Source organism: Cygnus olor, chromosome 11 (genome assembly GCF_009769625.2).
Source record: "Cygnus olor isolate bCygOlo1 chromosome 11, bCygOlo1.pri.v2, whole genome shotgun sequence".
NCBI classification, from domain to species: domain Eukaryota; kingdom Metazoa; phylum Chordata; class Aves; order Anseriformes; family Anatidae; genus Cygnus; species Cygnus olor.
This window is the reverse complement of record NC_049179.1, coordinates 4,511,861-4,530,736: the sequence shown is the minus strand read 5'-3', so window position 1 is coordinate 4,530,736 and position 18,876 is coordinate 4,511,861. Positions and strand designations below refer to the sequence as shown.

Sequence of the window (18,876 nt, the reverse complement as noted above, 5' to 3'; positions counted from 1 at the left end):
ACCCCGCTCACCAGGCCTCCAGCCCCCAGTCCTTGTGATCCTCTGCTGAGCTTGCTGGGGTTTGTTAATGTGCACAGGTGTGTTCCTTCACCTACTGGTGCCTCAACTAAGTTCATGCACAGGTGTGGTTTTCACACACCAGTTTTGGGATTCTTGTTGTTAAAGAACTGCTTGAATAGTTAGTGTTTTCTAGTATAGATATGGCTGCAGGAGTTGGGCTTAAAAGCAAATTGTTATTTGAAGCAAATTGATTAAGGTTATTTTATTTTAAAAACAGATCTACATTTATATTTCCTGTTGTAGCCTTGCAATTAACGTTAAACTGATGCACAGACTCACTCTCAGCCTCTGTTCTCCCTCCAGGCCTTCGCTCTGGTAACAGTGTTCACCCCAGCGGGCTCTGGGAGGTGTGACGGTCATGCTGAAATGCTCGTCTGTTCTTACACTCGTCCCTAGGTGTTCATACAGGCCAAAACAGAACATTAAGGTGAGTGATCTTTGGTTTGACCCATGTAGATATTCTGTTCAGCTTGTGTTACCAGAAATCATTGGTTTTGTACTTATATTGCTTCCATGATGTTTCTAACTGAAGCAGTACTAAACTGTTGTATTTGATATAATTGTATCTTCAGTATAGTTGATAATAAACAGATTTATTTTCTTTAAGGTAAATTCAGATTGCTTTCCCTATCAAGGCACAGCAGTAACAATAATGTTCATTTATATAGACTGCTCAACTGTCTCACTCATGTGGAGCCCCATTCTGAGTAATCATAGAATTACAGAATGTAGTAATTTAAGTTTGAAGGGACCTCAGGAGGTAATCTGGTCCAACTCCCCACTCAAAGCGGGGCTAATATTGATGCTAGATCAGGTTGCTCATCCAAACATAAAGTTTTTATCTTAAAAACTTCTGTAGAGTTTCAATAAATCTTCCTCTGAGGAAAAAATATGATCCTTGTATTTTTGTTGATGTGATCCCACATAGCTTAACTGAAGCCACAGGAATACAGGAGACAAAAATTCTTGGTTACCAAGTCCTTGTGGAGTTCTTCCATATCTATAGCAGCCTTGAGAATAACAACATTATTCATACATTTCGGTTTGCAGTTGGAGAACAACTCAACACTGTGTATTTGGAGCATCTCAAGTGTGAGGCTTCTCTTAATCAGATCCAGAGTAAAAGAGCCACATGTATTCCTCAGAAAAACAGGGGGTGAAGAAGGCTGTTGACTTTGTTACGGTACATTTACTCTAGTGATATTTTAGATTAACATGTTAGTAAGAATTTTTCCTGAACAGGTATGCTTCTCTAATTAAAGGCCAGCAAAAGGGAGGAAAGGAGGAGAGTCTTGTTAGATATAGAGAAAGGGAGTAAAAAAGAGTTAAACTGATTGTACTGTCATCCAACATGGAGATCCTGTCCTAATCATTGATTTCACCACATTTAAAGTCATAAACTTCTGGTTTTGTTCTAGATACATAATTTAATTTCTCCCTGCATTTCACATGAAGAAATTGCTGAATCCTTACTTTATTTTCTGTAAGTAGGATTCTACATTCACTGCGTGTAACTGCGGGCAGAATGTAACCATCTGCATTTTAGCATTTAGAAAATGTTAAGATTACTGAAGTGTATGTTTATTCTTTGGAAAGCAGATACAGCAAAGATATCTGCACTGAATTTTTAAAATGACCTTAATTTAATACCATTTGCTTTTCTGTGATACAAATCCTTCATCTTTCTAAGAAATACCAGATTGTGTGGTTTTCTAACTGAAAGTATGATATTTTGTTAAGGGTATTAAGCCTTATTTTAGTGGCCTTCAGGCATTAGTTAAATGATTAATGAAATGATTGTGATCAACAGAACACAAATATGTGGCTTGGAAAACTTATTCTAAATGTATTTCCTGAGTAAGAAAAAGTAGTAATGCTTTTTTTTTTTCTTTGCTGCCTGTTTTAGCCAATTAAAAATCAGTCAGGGCAGTGCCTATTTCATTAAAATTTCTAATCTTTTCCAGATTCACTGACTGCTCATAAGAGTTACTTCTTTCTGAAGCCGCAGTACATTTTTTTAGAATGAAGAGCACGGGACGATTGTATTCTGTGGTGTTTCCAGAGGTAAGTGATATGGTATTTTTGAAGACAGTTTAGTCTTTATGCATTTTAGCACCAGCCTGATTCCTGTTCTGTGCTGGCTCAGTCAACCAGGCTGTGGGTAGGTAGAAACGTGTGGGTTACCAGCTGCACAATGGAGGAGGCAACAGCTTCTCTCTTTGTGGCACTGACTGGTGCAGTGCAGGCTCCAAATTGCATGATGGCAAAGAGGCTGTATTGGCTCCATCGGCACTGTGCCTGTAGCCCTGAAACAAGTCCCTTATTCTAAGTCAATCAACCTACTCAGGCACTGAAGTGAAACTTGAGCTTAAATGTCTCCCTGAAGCTTAGCAATAGTGATCAATATCAGGAAGATCAAGCACTGCAACTGCTTGCATCCAAAAAATATCCTCAAGATAGTTTTTGATGTTACCACTTCCTTGCATGAAATAGTATTACTAACCAAACACAACACTGTCAGACAATATATGCATGAATGAGCATGCTGAAAAAAAAAAGATGAAAGTTCTTGATGCAGGGAATTCTTGCGTCTTTTCAAATTAGGTCTTTTACAGGTAACCTGTCAATATGAATTTCATGATATAAATGTCACCACTTCTAAATTTTGTGCTTCATTTTAAATGTACACAGATTTCTTTTTTTTACTCTGCTGGAGCTCCTTGAGATGAAAATGTGGGTTCTGCCTTCCTCAGAGATGACTGTTACACATGATTAGCTGGAGGAGCTCAGGCATGCAGAACATTTAGGCACACCACCACTCACATTGGAAGGGAAATGCCTTCCCCTGCTTCTGAGCATGGATGTTGAATAAGTATCATTCACTTAATATAGTCAGCTTGGGAATTCGATGTTTACCATTAAAATAAGCAGAAGTAAACCACTATGTTTAAAGCATGAAAAGACTTTATTGTGAATTAGACTGCTTGGTACACACTGTGCAAAGATTAGTACGGAGGCAGAGCACAGATGCTTTCAGCCCTAAATTTTTTTGTTAAAAGTCATCTTGTAGTCCATCTAGAGTAGATGGACCCTAGTAGCACATGTAAAATGCAGGGAAGTTGGGACTAGTTTCTCTATTAGCTATGCAGTGCAAATGTGCTTTTTTAATCTTATTCCACAACCTAAGTTCTCTGCTTTTTTTGTAGCTTGTTATAAAGTTGTTTGTATGTATGTAAACACATATACATGTAAAGATACATGTCTTAGGAAAGTGAACCTAGACATTAAGAAAGACCCACATCCAAAGCAAATAGAAAAACCTATAAAACCTATGGAGATTCTCTTTGTCGTGTCTGTCCTCTGTGTGCTGTGTGGATTCTTACAAGTTTTTTCTCTTTTTCATCTTAGACTTACAAATTTCTGTAACGTTTCAACTTTTAAATGAAATATTAGGCAAACTGTTTCTGTCCTAGTGCAATGCAACTGCTGTTACTCACCTTCTGTTGGGAATTGAAGCGTGGAACTCTGTTCCTGCTTGGTTTCTGCTCACTTTTCAGATATATTTGTGTTTTAATGGCAGTTGCAGATCATGTTTACCACGCAGCTACTTTCTCAATGAAAATATTCCCTTCCCCCTCATATTGATATCAATTATGTCTAAGCAATCTGGTAAGGAAATGCCCAGCTTTCCATGATCACAGCGTAGCCCAGTTGAGCTGAGAAGGTGTTCTGATCCTCTTTAAAACACCGGAGGAAGCGTATACAAGGAGGCTGTTCTGCTTCATCCAAACACCACAGTCTGTGGGACCGAAGAGGGGCCAGGTAAACAGCGTAAGTTTTGTCCCCTTCCTGCACTGAACACACCAGGGGGGCTGAATTTGTAACACTTGACCAAGTGCTGGAGGTGTGCAGAGCAGCACACAGGTGCTGCAGCCAGCCCCACCGAGGCACTCGCAGCTGTGCGGGGCGGCACGGCCCTTCTGGGGCGCGCAGCCAGCACCTGGCCCGGAGCAGGCTCTGCTCTGCGAGGTAGCAGTGAGGCCGCTCGCGGCTCGTCTCCGGGTGCTTTTGGGAGCCAGTCTTTGGCTGTGAGAATAAGCGGTCAGTTCTGAAGAAAGGTGTTCTGTACAGACTCCTCCTTACTTTTCCTTGATAGCTGCACTTCTGTTTGAACAGAGTTTAACCAGGAAACTGTAGCGTGGAGTGAGGAGAGGAGAAAGGTGCCCGCTGGGCGTGCTTCCAGGGCGGCTCGGAAGCGCTGTCAGTGCCCGAGGAGGGGGCTGACGGTGCCGGTGCGGCGCGGTTACGTGTAGCGGCGTGTTTGTGCGGCGGTCCGGGAGCGGTGTTCGGGGACCGGCTGAGGTCGGAACCGAGGCCTGCAGCGTGAGGAGGGAGGGAGGCTGCGGGCAGGGCCGCGCCGGGTTACCGGGTTACCGGCCCGTCCCCTCACGGGGCTCGGTCCCCGGAGCGGCACCGGCCGCGTGCCCGTGCAGCCGCCGCTTTCCCCGCTCTCCTCCGAGCGGCGGGCAGCGAGCCGCTGCGAGCCGCGGGGCCGGGCGGGCAGCTGCGCGCGGGCCGAGGGGCGCCGCAGCCCGGCAGCGGAGCAGCGGCAGGCGCTGGGGCGGGGGCCCGAGGGGCGCGGGCGGCGCCGGGATTCCCTCCGGGAATGACGAGCGGGCGGCGCGCGGCGATTGGCTGCGCCGCGGAGACTTCGCCATTTATGGACACAGCGCCCGCGCGGCCGGCGTGGGGCAGCCGTTGCTATGCGCTGCCGCCGCCGCGCGCCCGCACCCTGCCCCCGCCGGCGCGAGCCCCAGCGCTCGCGGGGCCGCCCCGCCCCGCCCCGCCGCGCCCCAGCAGCGAGCCGCGAGCTGCGCGCGCGGGAGGGGAGGGGAGGGCGGGCTCGCTGCTGCCTGCCGCCCGCCCCCTGCCTCCTGCGGCCGGGCCGGCGCTCAGCGGAGCCTCAGCGGAGCCGCGGGCAGCGCAGCAGCGCGGAGCAGCCGCGATGGTAGGCGCGGGGACGGAGGGGAGCTGGCCCGGCGGCTGCAGCCCGGGCGGCGGGGAGCGGGGGGGGCGAGGGTCCGGGCGACGGAGCGCGGAGCGAGCGGAGGGGTCGGGGCCGGGGCCGCGGCCGCCCCCGCTCGGTGCCGGGGGGAGCGCGGCGGCCGCACCTGAGGCGAGGCCGGCGGCGGCTTCGTCCCGCGGCGCCGGGAGCCGCGACCGGCGGCGTGCCGAGGGGTGACGCGGCCGGCGGGACGCGGGCAGGGCGGGAGGGGCTTGGCCCCGGCCCGGCCGAGCCGCGCTGGGACTCGCCGTGAGCTCCCACCCGGCACGGCCCCGCGGCTGGCTCCGGGCGCTGGCGGTGCTGGGCTCTGCCGGCCCGGCCGCGGCTCCCCCCGAGCCCCTCGCGCAGCCCCTGGCGCCCGGAGACACCTGCGCCTGCCCCGAGCCCCGCGCGATCGGGAGCCGGCGGTGGGGTGGCCGCTGGGTTGGCTTTCGTTGTGAAGTAAAGCGCTGCAGGGGGTATGGAGCCGAGGTTTCCGCCGCACCGCAGGGTAACGATGCCCCCACCCCTCGCGGCGCTCGTTTGGGAGCGAGTAATGCTGGGTGGGATTAGCCCATGTGCTCCCAGTGAGCTGGGTGTTTAACCAGGTGATTCAAATCAGTCTTTAGTAAGTAACCTTTGCTCCTCAGCGTGTGTTACCTCATGGATACCTGTGGCACTTGTGGACTTCCTGGTAGGAACTGAGTATCATTCCCTGGGCTGCTGATAATCTGTCCAGGCAGGTAGGAGCCGCAGCGCAGGTCACGCAGAGATGTCTGCCTGTGATCAGCATGTCTGCAGCCAAACTGCAGCGGGTGCCATTAATTCCTTTCTAATGAAGGGCTTTAATCAAAGTATAGCTCTCGTAAATGCATGCAAATAAGTGGTAACACACTCAACAAATGTTACTTTATCAAACTAAGAGAATTAGTTTAGATATCTTCTAATTAGAAGATATTCTTGTCTAGGAACTACGCAGGCAGTTTTTGCCTGGCTCGTGAACAGTACTTTTATGGTTCTCCCTAAGCAATCATTACAATCAAGCCAGAAAAGATTGATGTTTTTAAAAGCACTGCTTTTTCTAAGACCTATACCCAAACAATCGTTTGATAATCCATTAGCAGGTGATGTTTTATGACATAGCTGGCAGAAGGACTGTCTGACAGGATTCCTAATGGCTGCTTACGAGCATGAATCACACTGCTGTCCTGTAACTTGGCACTCTGTGCTGTATAAAATAATAATACTAATAATAATGTTGTTTCCCTTATTTTTGCCTTGACAATTTTGATTTGTGTGGAGGGGAAGAAGTTACCACTGACATCAGTAGCAGTTGTTTCACATGCTGATTTTCAGGCAGTTTGATAGAGCAGAGTACGCAAAGGTGGTGACCCCAGCGCAAACGTTCCTTCTCTTTCAGCCTCTGCCATTGCGCATTGCCCTCCTTGGGTCTGCTGGCAAGACTGCAGCTGTATGCAACTTAGCTATGTGCATGCACTTTTTTGCTGGTTTATTTTTAAGCCAGGTCAATATCTATATCCGGTTAACAGTGTGGTTTCAGGAGTTCTGCAGTCATGGAATGGGTGAGCTGTTTTGTGGCCGTACACTGCAATATGACGTGGGAATGAGAAAGAATGGGGCAAAACTGTTAAAGCTGACAGCATTAAGGAACATTGATAACGGTTGGGATTTTTATCTTGAAATGCATTCCTTTTGTTTATTTTTTACTTTTTTTATAATATATATTTTTTTAATTCAGAATCATAGAATGCTTTGGGTTGGAGGGGACCTTAAAGATCATCCGGTTGCACCCCCCTGCCATGGGCAGGGACACCTCCCACCAGCCCAGGCTGCCCAAAGCCCCATCCAGCCTTGCCCTGAGCACTGCCAGGGATGGGGCAGCCACAGCTTCCCTGGGCAGCCTGGGCTAGGGCCTCACCACCCTCTGAGTGAAGAAACTAGAGCCTCTAATGGTTTAGCTGCAACTTCAAAAATCTGTATTGTGATAAGCATAAAGTTGTCCCAGTTCAGTCATGGACTAGATCCTTAATATTTGGGAAACCTCTCAACAAAACTCAGCTGAAACTTTCTTGAAATGGCACATAAGATCAGGTGAACTTTCTGCAGCTTTTGCTTTTATGCTGTGAATTTGGAATTACTTTCACTTGACCGTCACTGTGCAATTAGATGGTCCATGCTGTTGCATTGGAGAGCCTACCAGAGGATCTTATCTCGAGTTGCACAGAGAATCTGAATTGTGCTACAAAAATATTTTTTTAAAAGTCCTGTCATAATGTGTTTTAAGGTCTGATCTTAAACGTTGCACTTAAAGTAGTTCCGTAGCTTTCAATGATGGACTATTCCCACGAGTACTGCCATCTGGCTCTGGCTTTCTCAAGGGTAAGACGTTGGACACTAATGAGATAACATAATACTGTTGGTAAGGCATAAACTGCTACCATATTTATGTGAAAGACAAACGTCCCAACAGCAACTGATCAGTGATCAACTTGGCTTGTTTTGGGTGATCTGTTATTCATTACTTTTACTGAAGTTTAGTACCAATTTGTTACCTGTTACCACTTTGTCACTGAGGAGAATGAAAAGGGAGGGCTCCAACAGAAGGCAGGTTCAACAGCATCTGGAGTATCTTTGAGCAGAAGATATCAAAATCAAGCCAGGGTTTTCAATTTCAATAATGTCAAGCAAAAAACGTGTTCACATGTTGCCTTTAATCAACTTTTCAATACAAGCATTTTGCTGTTGTGCTGCAGTCAGAATGTGTGTTCTCTGGGCATGTTTGGTGGCTTCCTGTTTCCACCTCTTCAACAAAGGTGGAAGGAGAAATGGTTGATTTTAAAAAAAAAAAAAAAAAAGTTTCTCTGTACAGAAGTTCAACGTAGCTTGATATGAGTAGAGGTTGGATGTTTATAGTTCAATCCAGCAATATGTTGGGGATGTCTTGGTTACGTGTAGTGTTCATGAAAGTCAGCAGAAATGAAAATGACTCAATTACACTGTGTGGACTTGCTAGGCTTTAGGATTTGGTCCTAAAGAGCTTGTGTGATGTTAACTGGGACCTTATACTGTCTTAAGCCACCTTCCTGTAAGAAATTTACAGGCAAGACACCGATGCTTCTATGTTAGAAGGGTGCTTTTCGGTCTGGCGCTGCAGACAGTAGCATAAGCTCAAACCTTGCTCCCTGCCAAAAGTGGAATAGTAGAGACAGTAACAGCATGTGCTTTGCATTACGACTAGAGGTGCATTCGTGGAAAAATCTTCCAGCTATATGGTGTTCCTGTCTGGGAGATACATAAAATATAGTAACACAGTAGCATGTTCAATAGCAAAACTGGTGATTCATACTTGATGTGTTTTGTTTGGGTTTACATCGAGTGCATGCTTTTCTCTGCCTCTTTCTAGTCTAGACCTTTGGAACGGTTTATGGATATATTGTGGATGTTAGAGCACTTTTCAGACAACATTAATGTAGGTGGAACATTGCCCAAATGCGGCTTTTGCAGCTGATTAAAAACTGAACATGTAACTGTATATGTACGTACATCCTAAACATTTTCCTCATAAGTCTCTTACTTTCCAGAATTACTTTTTTTTTTTCCTGTCCATGCATAACTACCTTATAGTAAAGGAAATGGGTTGAGAATGCCGTTAGTACTTTGTAACTAAGCTCCTTAGAGCCACTTCTTTTAACTTGAAGTACGAGGTAACTTGCCCTTGTCTTACTGCCTAGTCTTTAAACATTGCTGCATATGAGTGAGGGGAAAGTTGAAACAATCTTTTCAGAGCTGTTGTGACAGTTGGCCAGTGAAAGGTTGTCAAGCTGAATTCATCAGCTCCCAAAAAGTTCTCAGTAAAATCTTAGCAATAACCTCATCTTGAAGTATGTTGTCTTACTTGAAACATTAAGTAGTTGCATATCTCTTCAGAGAATTTTCTCAGCTACTCTTGTAATGACTTTAAATATTTATTTTCTTTCAGCAATACCAATTTGATTTCTTCCCAGCTTCTAGGAGTTAAAAGATGGTGTAAAAATGACATTGATCTAAAAGATCATGCACCGCCTTATCCGAGTTACAGCTCAGAATGAAGTTTTTTGTATTTTTCTACTCACAATGTCAGTATAAGGAATCAGAAATGCCTGCGTGTTTAGGTTTGGCATTTAATACAGTATGCATGTATTACTAGTGTATATATAATGAACATGTAAATAAACATCTTTGGAGCTACAAAAGAATCCTTTATAGCAGTAAAACCTAGTTAGTTTCAGTTGTTGCATCTGATGAGGAAGGGAAGAGAAAGGTAAAAGGTAATCTTGCTTGCAAAGTTGCTGGTTCTTGTAGTTGCTTTGCCAAGGACCTTGGGTAACCCTAGGCATGATGTTACTGGGGTTAATTTCAAGGGTTCTGACATAAATTGCTATAGTTCTGCTGGTGAGACGAGCCTGTGACCTGGCTTACTGTGTCAGCTTATTAGTTGTCAGAGTTTTTGCTTACCCCTTGGTTCTGGTTGCTGCTGCAACACATGGCTTATAAATGACAAATCAGTCTGCTTTTTTTTTTTGAACCCGGACTGTAGATCTAGATGGTGTGCTGCTACTGGGAAGTATTAAGAGCTCTGCTAAAGGGGATTTTGTACCTAATTAAAACGGTTGTTCTGGGAGTTAACAGCTCAGAACTAGAGGGAGAAAATCAAAGCAGCAGTTCTCAGAACTGTGAAGATTGAGTATGTTTGTTTTACAAAACTAAGTGTTTGAAAAATAGGCCAGTCCCTCTGCAAACAGAAATCATCCACAGGCTTTGGCAAGAAAGCGTTGGCTTGTGCTATTGTTAGCTTTCTGAATGAAGCTGCTTTGTACTATCTAATCAAAGTCTTATCTTGAATATATGCAACAGGGGTTTACATCAGCATGGAAGGCTAAAAGCCCTGTGGGGAAAATCATGTAAAGTTTCTCTTAGACTTTTTTTTAATCTGTTGGACGTCAGTCACTTCCCCACTATCCTGTTGTCAGAACAGTTCCGTGGCAGACTGATGCTAGTCACAAGCAAATAACCAGCATTGTTATTACCCCTGTGGAAGTGTCTTTTACTGCTTGGGAATGGAGAAGTATTATAGATATGTGGGCTGCTCAGTCATTTCTGCAACCAAAAGGCTCTGTTAGCTGTTGTAGGTTGTTTGGCTTCAATTGTTTTTACTATATGGGCATAAAGGTATTCGTAAATATCTGAGAAACACGGGAGTAAACAAGAATTTTCTCCTTATCTTAAGATCTGAACCAAGTCTCTTACACAGATGAGTTGTTTAGGCCTTGACCTCACCTAATCGTTGGGACCCTTGTGCAAGCTCCCCAGCCTCCTGCGCTCCAGGGGGCTGGGCCGCGAGGAGCTGCGTGCCTTCAGTCATGCCTCCCTGGGCTCCTCTCAGTCCGTCCTGCTCCTGCTCCCTTCTGTTGCCTTCTGGGCTCCCGATGGCTGACCTGCCCAGGAAGTGCGGCTGTTGCTCACCTCCTGACTCACCCTCATCTTCCAGCTCTCCTGTCCTCCACCTACTGACTTCCTCCTCTTCTCCTACCCCCGACCTCTTTGAAAACGCAAATACCCTTGGGGAGACCAGGTGTGCAGTCATGCCCTGGCAGGGCGGGGAATCCCTCCACTCTGCTTCTCTAAGCTATTGCTACAGGTGGAAGGAGGTTTCTTACCTGCGGTAACGCATTTCTACATGCTGAACCTCACCGGTGTTATTAGCCTGTGTAACAAAATACACCTCATCCAGATGTGCGCGTAGCCAGGGAGTTACTGCTCCATGTACAACAGCAGCTACATCTAAGCTCAGGATTAATGTAAATAGCCTAGCAAGGGGGGTGGTCGAGTATCCATTTCCAAAGACAGAGGCATTTAATTGCCATTAAAACCATCGGTGGGTTGAGTTCATAAACTGTCCACTTGTTTAAAAGCTTTCACTTGAAACTACGAATGTTCTTTTGAACAAAGCCAGGGGAGAGCTGACAAGGTTGGTGCTGACAGTGTGTGTTGGTGGTTGGAGCAAGAGTCAGGGGTTCCCAGCCTCAGTAGCAGTGATGCTTACTGGAAGGCGTACTTAAGAGGAACTGTGCTAGTCTGAGGAATTGCCTGCTAACATAATTAAACAAATTTCAACAACTAAATGAACGTTAAAGCTAAGTACAGCAGTTAGCAGATCTTCAGCGTGCTTCATGCTTCTGGAAGTGTAGAAAGGACTGTAAACCGGTTGGTACTCTGCTTTCTTGTCAGCTGGGTGATTCTTCAGCTGCCAGAAATGCCAGAAATGGTGAAAGCTGCTTCTGTCTGTCAGGGGAGCAAAAGGTGACAGCACACCCCCCGGGGTGGGAGATAGCTATATATTTATTTAGCTGACTTCAGCAAAGAAAATGAACATAAGTACTTCAAACAAAAACATGTGATTCTGAAAGCTATTTTGATGCTTTGTTCAGCAGTCTGAAGTCTAAATAAAGTTTTTTGGCACTCTTCAGACAGGGCTAGCAGTTTTGTAGTGACTGGCTGCACTTGTTCCTGAGCAGGAAGTGTGAGGATTTTTTTCTTTGCCAGCTCAGAACCACTCACTGAATCACCTTTGTCAGCTGAGTGTGAGTCTGCAACCAGTTCTCTGTTAGCCTTGTCTAATTTAAGTGTTGAAGAAATGTTCAAGTGTGAACAGTGCAGCCTGATATCACTTATAAACTATGGCATCTACGCTCTGGCAAATGTTCTTAACGCTCAGGATTTTAAATCTTTCATGCGCATGTCTTATGAAATAACATGCTGCCAGATGTTTGATCCGGCACCTAGGACGGTTTTCTGTTTTCAATCTGACATTCCACAGCATTTGTGAGGCTTTACATTCTAGGCAGTTTACCATTTCTTGCTGTTATTTTTGTACTGATTTATATCTTCTCCCGTGCTTTGAGTTGTATATTGCTAATAACATAAATACGGAAGATGGAAATTGGGGCTCTTTGTCAGTAATACATTTGCATTGCCAAGTGGTAGTCAAGAATTTCTCATCTTTTTTTTCCTGTCTTGAAGGATACAAGTCTGTACAATGCTGAAGTGCTTCCAAATTTGCTTTTGCAGTTAACCCTTAACCCTTTGTTACTCCTAATTCTAGAGAAATACGCTAATACAAAGTTCATTTTTATTTTTTATAACAAGTAATGCTACCAAGTCCATCAGGTTGCAATCCCTCTGCACTGATAGCTCTTTTGGTATGAAAGTACTCTGTGTGAGGTGGGTTGGTAGGAAGAGTCCAAGGATAAAAGGTTGTCCTATATATTGTAAATATTTGTGTATTTACATAATTTTGTTAATTAGTTTTTGAGCTGTTGTAGTTCTCCAACATGCACTGAATGCCTTTTGATTGCTCAGTTTTTGGAATAGTGATTGCAGATGTTTTGGTGATATACTGATATACTTCATTTGCTAAGAGAAAGCAGTGTTCTTAAGCTGCATTGAAGGAGTACTCTTTTATTAAACCTAATCTTGATGGACATTTCATGGTACTCAAAGACGAGTGCATGGTCGGAGTACTTGTGTTTTCTTTAAGTATGAGAAGAATTTTATTTGTCTGTTTGCACGTTGTGAAAGAAGCTGTTTTCCTATACTGCACCCTGGTTGTATTCCATATATATCTAAAGAAAGGGCAAATATGCAAATAAGTGTTTGAGGAGTCACCTTTCCAGTATAGGTATACTTAAGTGGGCGGTTTCAAATTTGATGAGATTCGTTCCAGAAAGGATATAAAGCTACAAAGCAATGCATTCTTGCTTTTTGAGCAGAGGTACTAGCGGTCTACACAGTCTGAATTATGAAATAGTTCTACACTATCTAATAATTGCAAAAATTCATGTTTAATTGGCTCTCTTTCTATCTTGTTTTTGGCACTTGTAAATTGCCTCCTAAATATGGATCAGGAAATCTGATGTTTTTGCAGGAGCTAGTGATAGAACTAGATTGTCTAGGGAACAAACTAATTAATCACAGGAGTCTATCATTGTATTAGATTATTGTATCATTTTTTGTTCTGTAATCTTTGATTTTTGATACTACAGTTTTTATGGAAGTAAGTTATAGACTAGATACAGTATTCTTGTCGAGAAACTTCTGATATTTTCTGCCATAATTTGAATTAAAATTTTGGACAGTGTGGAAACTGACGTATATGATTTTGTTACATATAGCTTCTATGCTACAGACCATATAATATCCTGCTGCAACTGTTGTGTAAATTTTTGTTCTTGAATTGTTTTAATTCATGAGAACAGATATTTGACTTTACCAATTAGAAAGCAAAAGTAGTTCCACTAAGTACAGAACTACTTCAGCTAGATTTCCAGCCCCGCACTCTCTCCTTAAAAACTAGACCTTATGCACAGTTGTGTTTCTAGGACCTGATACTGTTTTGTTGGTAGTTCCCAAAGCCTTTTTCAGTGCTTCCCCTCAACTTTAAATATGCACTGGAAACTGCTATATTGGTCAATAATTACTAGATTCAGCAAACCAAAGATTCCTACAAAACCATTCTGGTCTTTGCAGTGGAAAAGTCAAAATAACTTGTTAGGGTAGGGCAGTTTGGCTCCTTGCTGTTCTATGTGCTACCTGCACAACTTGAACAGGCTGCAGTAAGGTGACTTCTTGTAGCTGACTGGCCTGGGTGGGGAGGGGGAAGCACGGGCCCGCTGCGATGTAGTAGTTCCTTAAACCTGCTGAGATGCTTGTGGCAGAAGTGCTAGAAATACATAAATTGGGTCAAAGTCTATCCTGAATGGCCTCCATGTTGTTAGCCCTTCACTCGCTCTGCAATGGCCGTTGGCTCTGCGAGGCATCTCTTCCCCTTTCCTGAGGTGCCCGAGAGCTCCTAATTACAGATGCTTAGAGCCTGCCTATGCTAGTTGCAGCGGTTGGGGGTGGCATTAGTGCACAGTGTTTGTGTGAGGAGAAACCAATGTTTTTTTTTCCAGCTAAGCAGCAGAACACCTCAGGGTTCATATTTGATGGTCGGTGTTAAGTTCTGCTTGCAGTGGTTGAAGGCAAAGTCCCTGCAGAAACGGCCTCAGGACACCATAAGGATCCATGTCCCGTTCTGTTGGTGATCCTATTCATGTGAATGGAGTATCAGCAAATAGTCTTGACTCTCCAAGTTGTATTTGCAATAACTTCCATAGACTGTGCTATTTGTTGTGGGTTGTGTGGCTGTATTGTTTTTTAAGCCTGAATTAGGCTTGACATGGCTATGAAGAAGAGAAATGAACTCAAGTGTTACTTGTGTCAAATGGAGGTTCTGGTGTGACATTGCATATTTCTATGGAGGTCTCATTCAGGATTTAGCCTTTAACAATCGAAAACTTGACTTCCATTTAAAGCAGGGTTGTATGGGGAGGGGGAAGAGGGGGGGAGGCAAGGTGACTTCATTGTAACAGAGGCCACTGCTTTTGCTTTTGGGCCATGTTGCACTTGTCTTCATCTTGGCATTGGGTTGCAACCACAGAGGTCAAGATGTGATTGCTTTCAGATGAGAGGATAGGGATGGGTCTTCAGCAGAGCAAGTCAAATGAGGAGCATACCTACCTACCCAAGCGAAAAAAGACCTGACAGTGCTTGAGTATCCAATATGTGAAACTCAGGGTGTATGTTGGGTCTCTTGAAGTCAGATGACTGCTTCTAGGAACTAAAATGTTAGTCTGGTGTCTTAAACTGCTTGTAGATATTTGTCTGTAACTGTCACTCCTGTCTTACAGCGCTGTGTAAGCATTTACATCTGTATGACAAAGAACTAGATCCAACGTACTGGAGAAAATTTGCCCAGTTTGGTCTTTGCTTTAAATAGCAATTAAATCAGCATATATGATGCTTGCCAGATAATGAAATTAAAATGTGATACAATTGCAATAGTTATGGCTTAAAAAAAATGTACATACAATAACAAAGGTTCGTTGGCTCTAGCTTGAGGCTGCTGTCAAACACACAGGAACGTGCACTCTGACAGAGCTCAGCACAGTCCTCGCTGGCCTTGGCATCGGTCTCAGGAAAACGTTAGTTGAACAAAGTACTTGAACCTATTGCAAGTGGTTAAACTTAAGCGGCGCACAACAGTACAGAATGGATTGATTATTTCATGTAGATAGTACTACTGTTAACTGACAGTTTTGATACTGAAAGGAGTATTTACTTTACCAATTTGTAGCATCAGTTACCCAGCTGACTTTTCCAGAAGTCTTAGAGCTATTCCCATGAGTACTACTCTTTAAAGCTTTTATAGTGGTAAATAGGATTTCTGATTCCAGGGCTTTTAATGCCTGAAATACCAGCACACCCAGCCCACAGAGACCCGATCTCAATTTGCAGAAAAAGTTCATGACCAACAGTGGTTTCTTCCTGTAGCTTACTTTGTGTTTTTATTCTTGGTTTATTCTAGGAACGCTTGAGAGGAAATGAGCAGTGAGTGCTTGTTCCCATATTTGGTATCACCCTAGACAAAATGAATATCCTTCTTCCATTGAGAAATGGATGATACAGTGTTTCTGAAAAATCCAGCCCTTCAGTGACAACCATGGGTTGATCTTGACAAGGTCATATCGGGCTTATTTTCCTTGTAGTTGCATACAGGGCAGTTCTCTACAGGGAGTTACGCTGATGCTAAGCAGTCAGGTATCACTAGTAGAGTGAAGTGGATTAAGATAAATGTTTGCATCTTTTGCAACAATAAAAGCTTGTGTTTACATAGTTACAAGCCCTTGTTCTACCAGGGAGTTTGTCTTAGTATTAGGTATTAATAGGGATATATTTAAGATTATATTAAATAGCATTGGAATTAGTGGATGTTATAAAATACAGTGAAATAAATGTTCAGCTTTTAACTGCTGATAGTGGAAGAGGAAAGAATAAATAGAAGATAAATGTCAGCTACATCTCCTAACTTACTCATTGTTTTTTTTTTTTTCTTGATGTGTACTTGGATGGGTTCATGTTATCTGCTGTATTCCAAGTACAGATCTGGGGTTGGGGGGAACTCAAGTCCTAAACCTGGTTTCTTAATCAGGCACTAATTAAAAATAAAATAGAACGAAGCAAATACAATGTATTTCAGAAGAACATTTTAATCACTAGATACATACTCCCTGCTTCCTGCTGCCATCACGGGCTGCTTTACCTGCTCCCATGTAACTCATTTGTAGAAATACCAATTAATTCTGTGACAGCATACTTTGATTTTTAGTTTAGGAGTCCTGAGCTTGACCTGCTCTTGTTAAGTGTTACAATCGGTACTTAAACTCAGACTGACTAAAATTCAGCTGCATGCGTCAGACTAACCAAAATTAAACTGTTATGGATACATTCTTGAGAGAACTAAAAATGACCAGTTCTGGATAAGGAAGGAATGTCTGAAACCCACCCAGAAAAGCAGTACACAATACAAAGCTCTCAAAATGAGCCCTGTCTCAGTGACATAGGATAAGTCTATAAACTTATCCTAACTCTTTGTCAGTCCTCAAAATTTCTTTTGTGGAAAGGAATTTTAGCACTGTTTATTCTGAAAACAATCTTAACTATGTGAAAGAAAGCAAATGCTGAAGCAAGTATATTTGGGTAGTGCTGACAGTACAGCTTGTACCTTTGGGTGTATAGGCAGATACCTCATAAACCTTCTTCAGTCACTAAGGATGATCTGATGAATCTGGAGGTGGTAGCCTGTATGTGATAGAGAAGCATGTTACCACAATTAATGAATTAATCATAGATAGCTATTTAGTCTGACACACCTCGAGAGTGTTCACCTACTGAAACCTGGTTTTCTTTTGTTCAGATAATTTAATGATACAGGCGGAGGCATTTTTGTACATGAGGTCATTAGGTAGCTTGACTCTTTCAGTCTTTTCTGTCCTTAGACCAGAATACATTTAAAATTGAACAAGGAGTTAGCAGGCATACCTTGCTACTGTACGGGATGATTTCTGTGTGCTGAGTCTGTGTAGCTTGAACACTGAAGTAGTGTGTAGTCTTTACTCACTGCTCTGGTTGAGTAACCCTTCTGCCTGGAGGTTAAATAACAGCAACAACTGCAGGCTGATACTACTGTTTTTTCCAGTTAGATCACACAAATTGTTATTGAAGAAAGGAACTTATGATATTTTTCTGCATGGATTTAATTACCACTAGTCCTATTCATCAAAACATGTGTGAATGCTTTACTGCTTAGGTAGCTAATAGGCACTTAGTAAGCAACTGAAGCTGTTGGCAGCTCTGATGCAGGATTCTTGCCTCTTTTGTTTGAGGGTTTGAGAGCTTTCAGTAGCTGGAGTTCTCTGCCCACTAACTTCTCAGTTCTGTTATCCTCTTCATAGCCTCCTCCTTGACAGTATCTTGGCAGGCTTTTTCTTCTCCTAGGATGTTTTTTTTTTTTTTTTTACAAGCAAATACAGGGGTTGCCAGTCTCTGCCCGTATAGGGAAACAGGCAAAAACTGCATGGCTCCCCAAAGAAACATGAGGTTCCTCAAGCCCTGCAGAACACCTATCAATAGCTGCTCTTCCTGGTGTCTATAAATCGATTTTTTAATCTGGCTAGAGTCCAGCCTGGGACTGTAAGGGACAAATCAAGTTGAACTGCTTATATCAGCTTGATTGCACCCTGCCTGTTACAGTTTGTACTGGATCCCTGATACTCAGGAGTAGTTAAATAGCTGGTAATTTAGTGTGGTGGAAAAGACTTCAATTAAAAATACTAATGGTAACTTTCTACTCTTCTAGAATCCGCTTACGAATTTGGAGAGCTCATCTTCCTCACCTACTCTTCAAAATGTAGCCACAGAGTCAGGAACTGGGGTGTTAACTCCCTCTTGTCATGTAGCCAAGGTCATGAGTTTTGCATTTGAAGTGGTCAGTCTTTTGGGAGGGAGGATATCCAGTTTGATTTCATAATAATTTTACATGAGGACCACAGTTAGATCTTAAAGTTAGAACTCAACTTATTTCTCCCACACACACCCCTCTCCAGGTCTTTGAAAGTGTTTTGTCATTGTGCTCTACACAGATGCAGAGTAGCATGCTAACTATAAACCACTAATCCTGTTGCTGTGCTCTCAAAGTGCAGGTGTACACACAGGAAAAGAAAAAACAAAGGGGAAGCTAATATCATCTGATTACCAAAACAAAAAAGCATCAATTCAGTAGCTAAAATTATGTTCAAGCTGGTAACAGGATATGGTGAACAATGAAGAATGTGTTTTTTTTAAGTTCTGTCGCTAAATGTGTCCTTTTAGGGCTTGTTTTGCATTTAGTTTAGGCCAATAGAAATTTGTTGGGGGTGCAGGGCTGGAAATCTAGCTCACTTAAATGAACCCATTTACTTTCTTGGCATGATATCTTGATTAGAAGCTTAGTCGTTAATTTTTAATTGGTATTTTTGACAATTTGGGATTATACTCAAGACCTAAAGCTGAGTAAAAGGCTTCTTTAGGTCAGTTAAGACAAGTCTTAACAGAATATCAGAACTGGTAGGTGGGGGAGAGTACCTTCTGTTTTCTATTGCAGCTGTAATGAAATATACCATTTTTCTTAATTCCTGTTTCTGTCTTCCAGTCTAGTGTGATGATGTGCAAGAACCTTACTGTGAAGTACCAGAGCTGTGATCACTGCTTCTCTGGATGTTGTTTTGTTCTGGTGCTGTTCTAATAATCCCTAGGGAATATAGCTAGGGGGCATATTCCTAATGGCTGCCACAGCC

The 18,876-nt window shown here is 43.4% G+C and overlaps 1 protein-coding gene across 3 annotated transcripts in view; it reads left to right on the top strand.

Moving 5' to 3' along the window:
- The first annotated feature begins 349 nt into the window (after positions 1 to 349).
- Positions 350 to 18,876, top strand: part of MYO1E (myosin IE) — a 92,454-nt gene continuing 73,927 nt past the window's right edge. Inside the window, exons 1-2 of one of the 3 annotated variants that reach the window (XM_040569545.1) lie at positions 350 to 487; positions 2,025 to 2,124. In XM_040569545.1, coding sequence (XP_040425479.1) covers positions 2,083 to 2,124 — 42 coding nt within the window. In that variant the 5' untranslated portion in view covers positions 350 to 487; positions 2,025 to 2,082. Of the gene's footprint in view, positions 488 to 1,423; positions 1,544 to 2,024; positions 2,125 to 4,930; positions 5,069 to 18,876 lie in introns of those variants that run through there. The other 2 variants (XM_040569547.1, XM_040569548.1) reach the window with 2 other exon arrangements.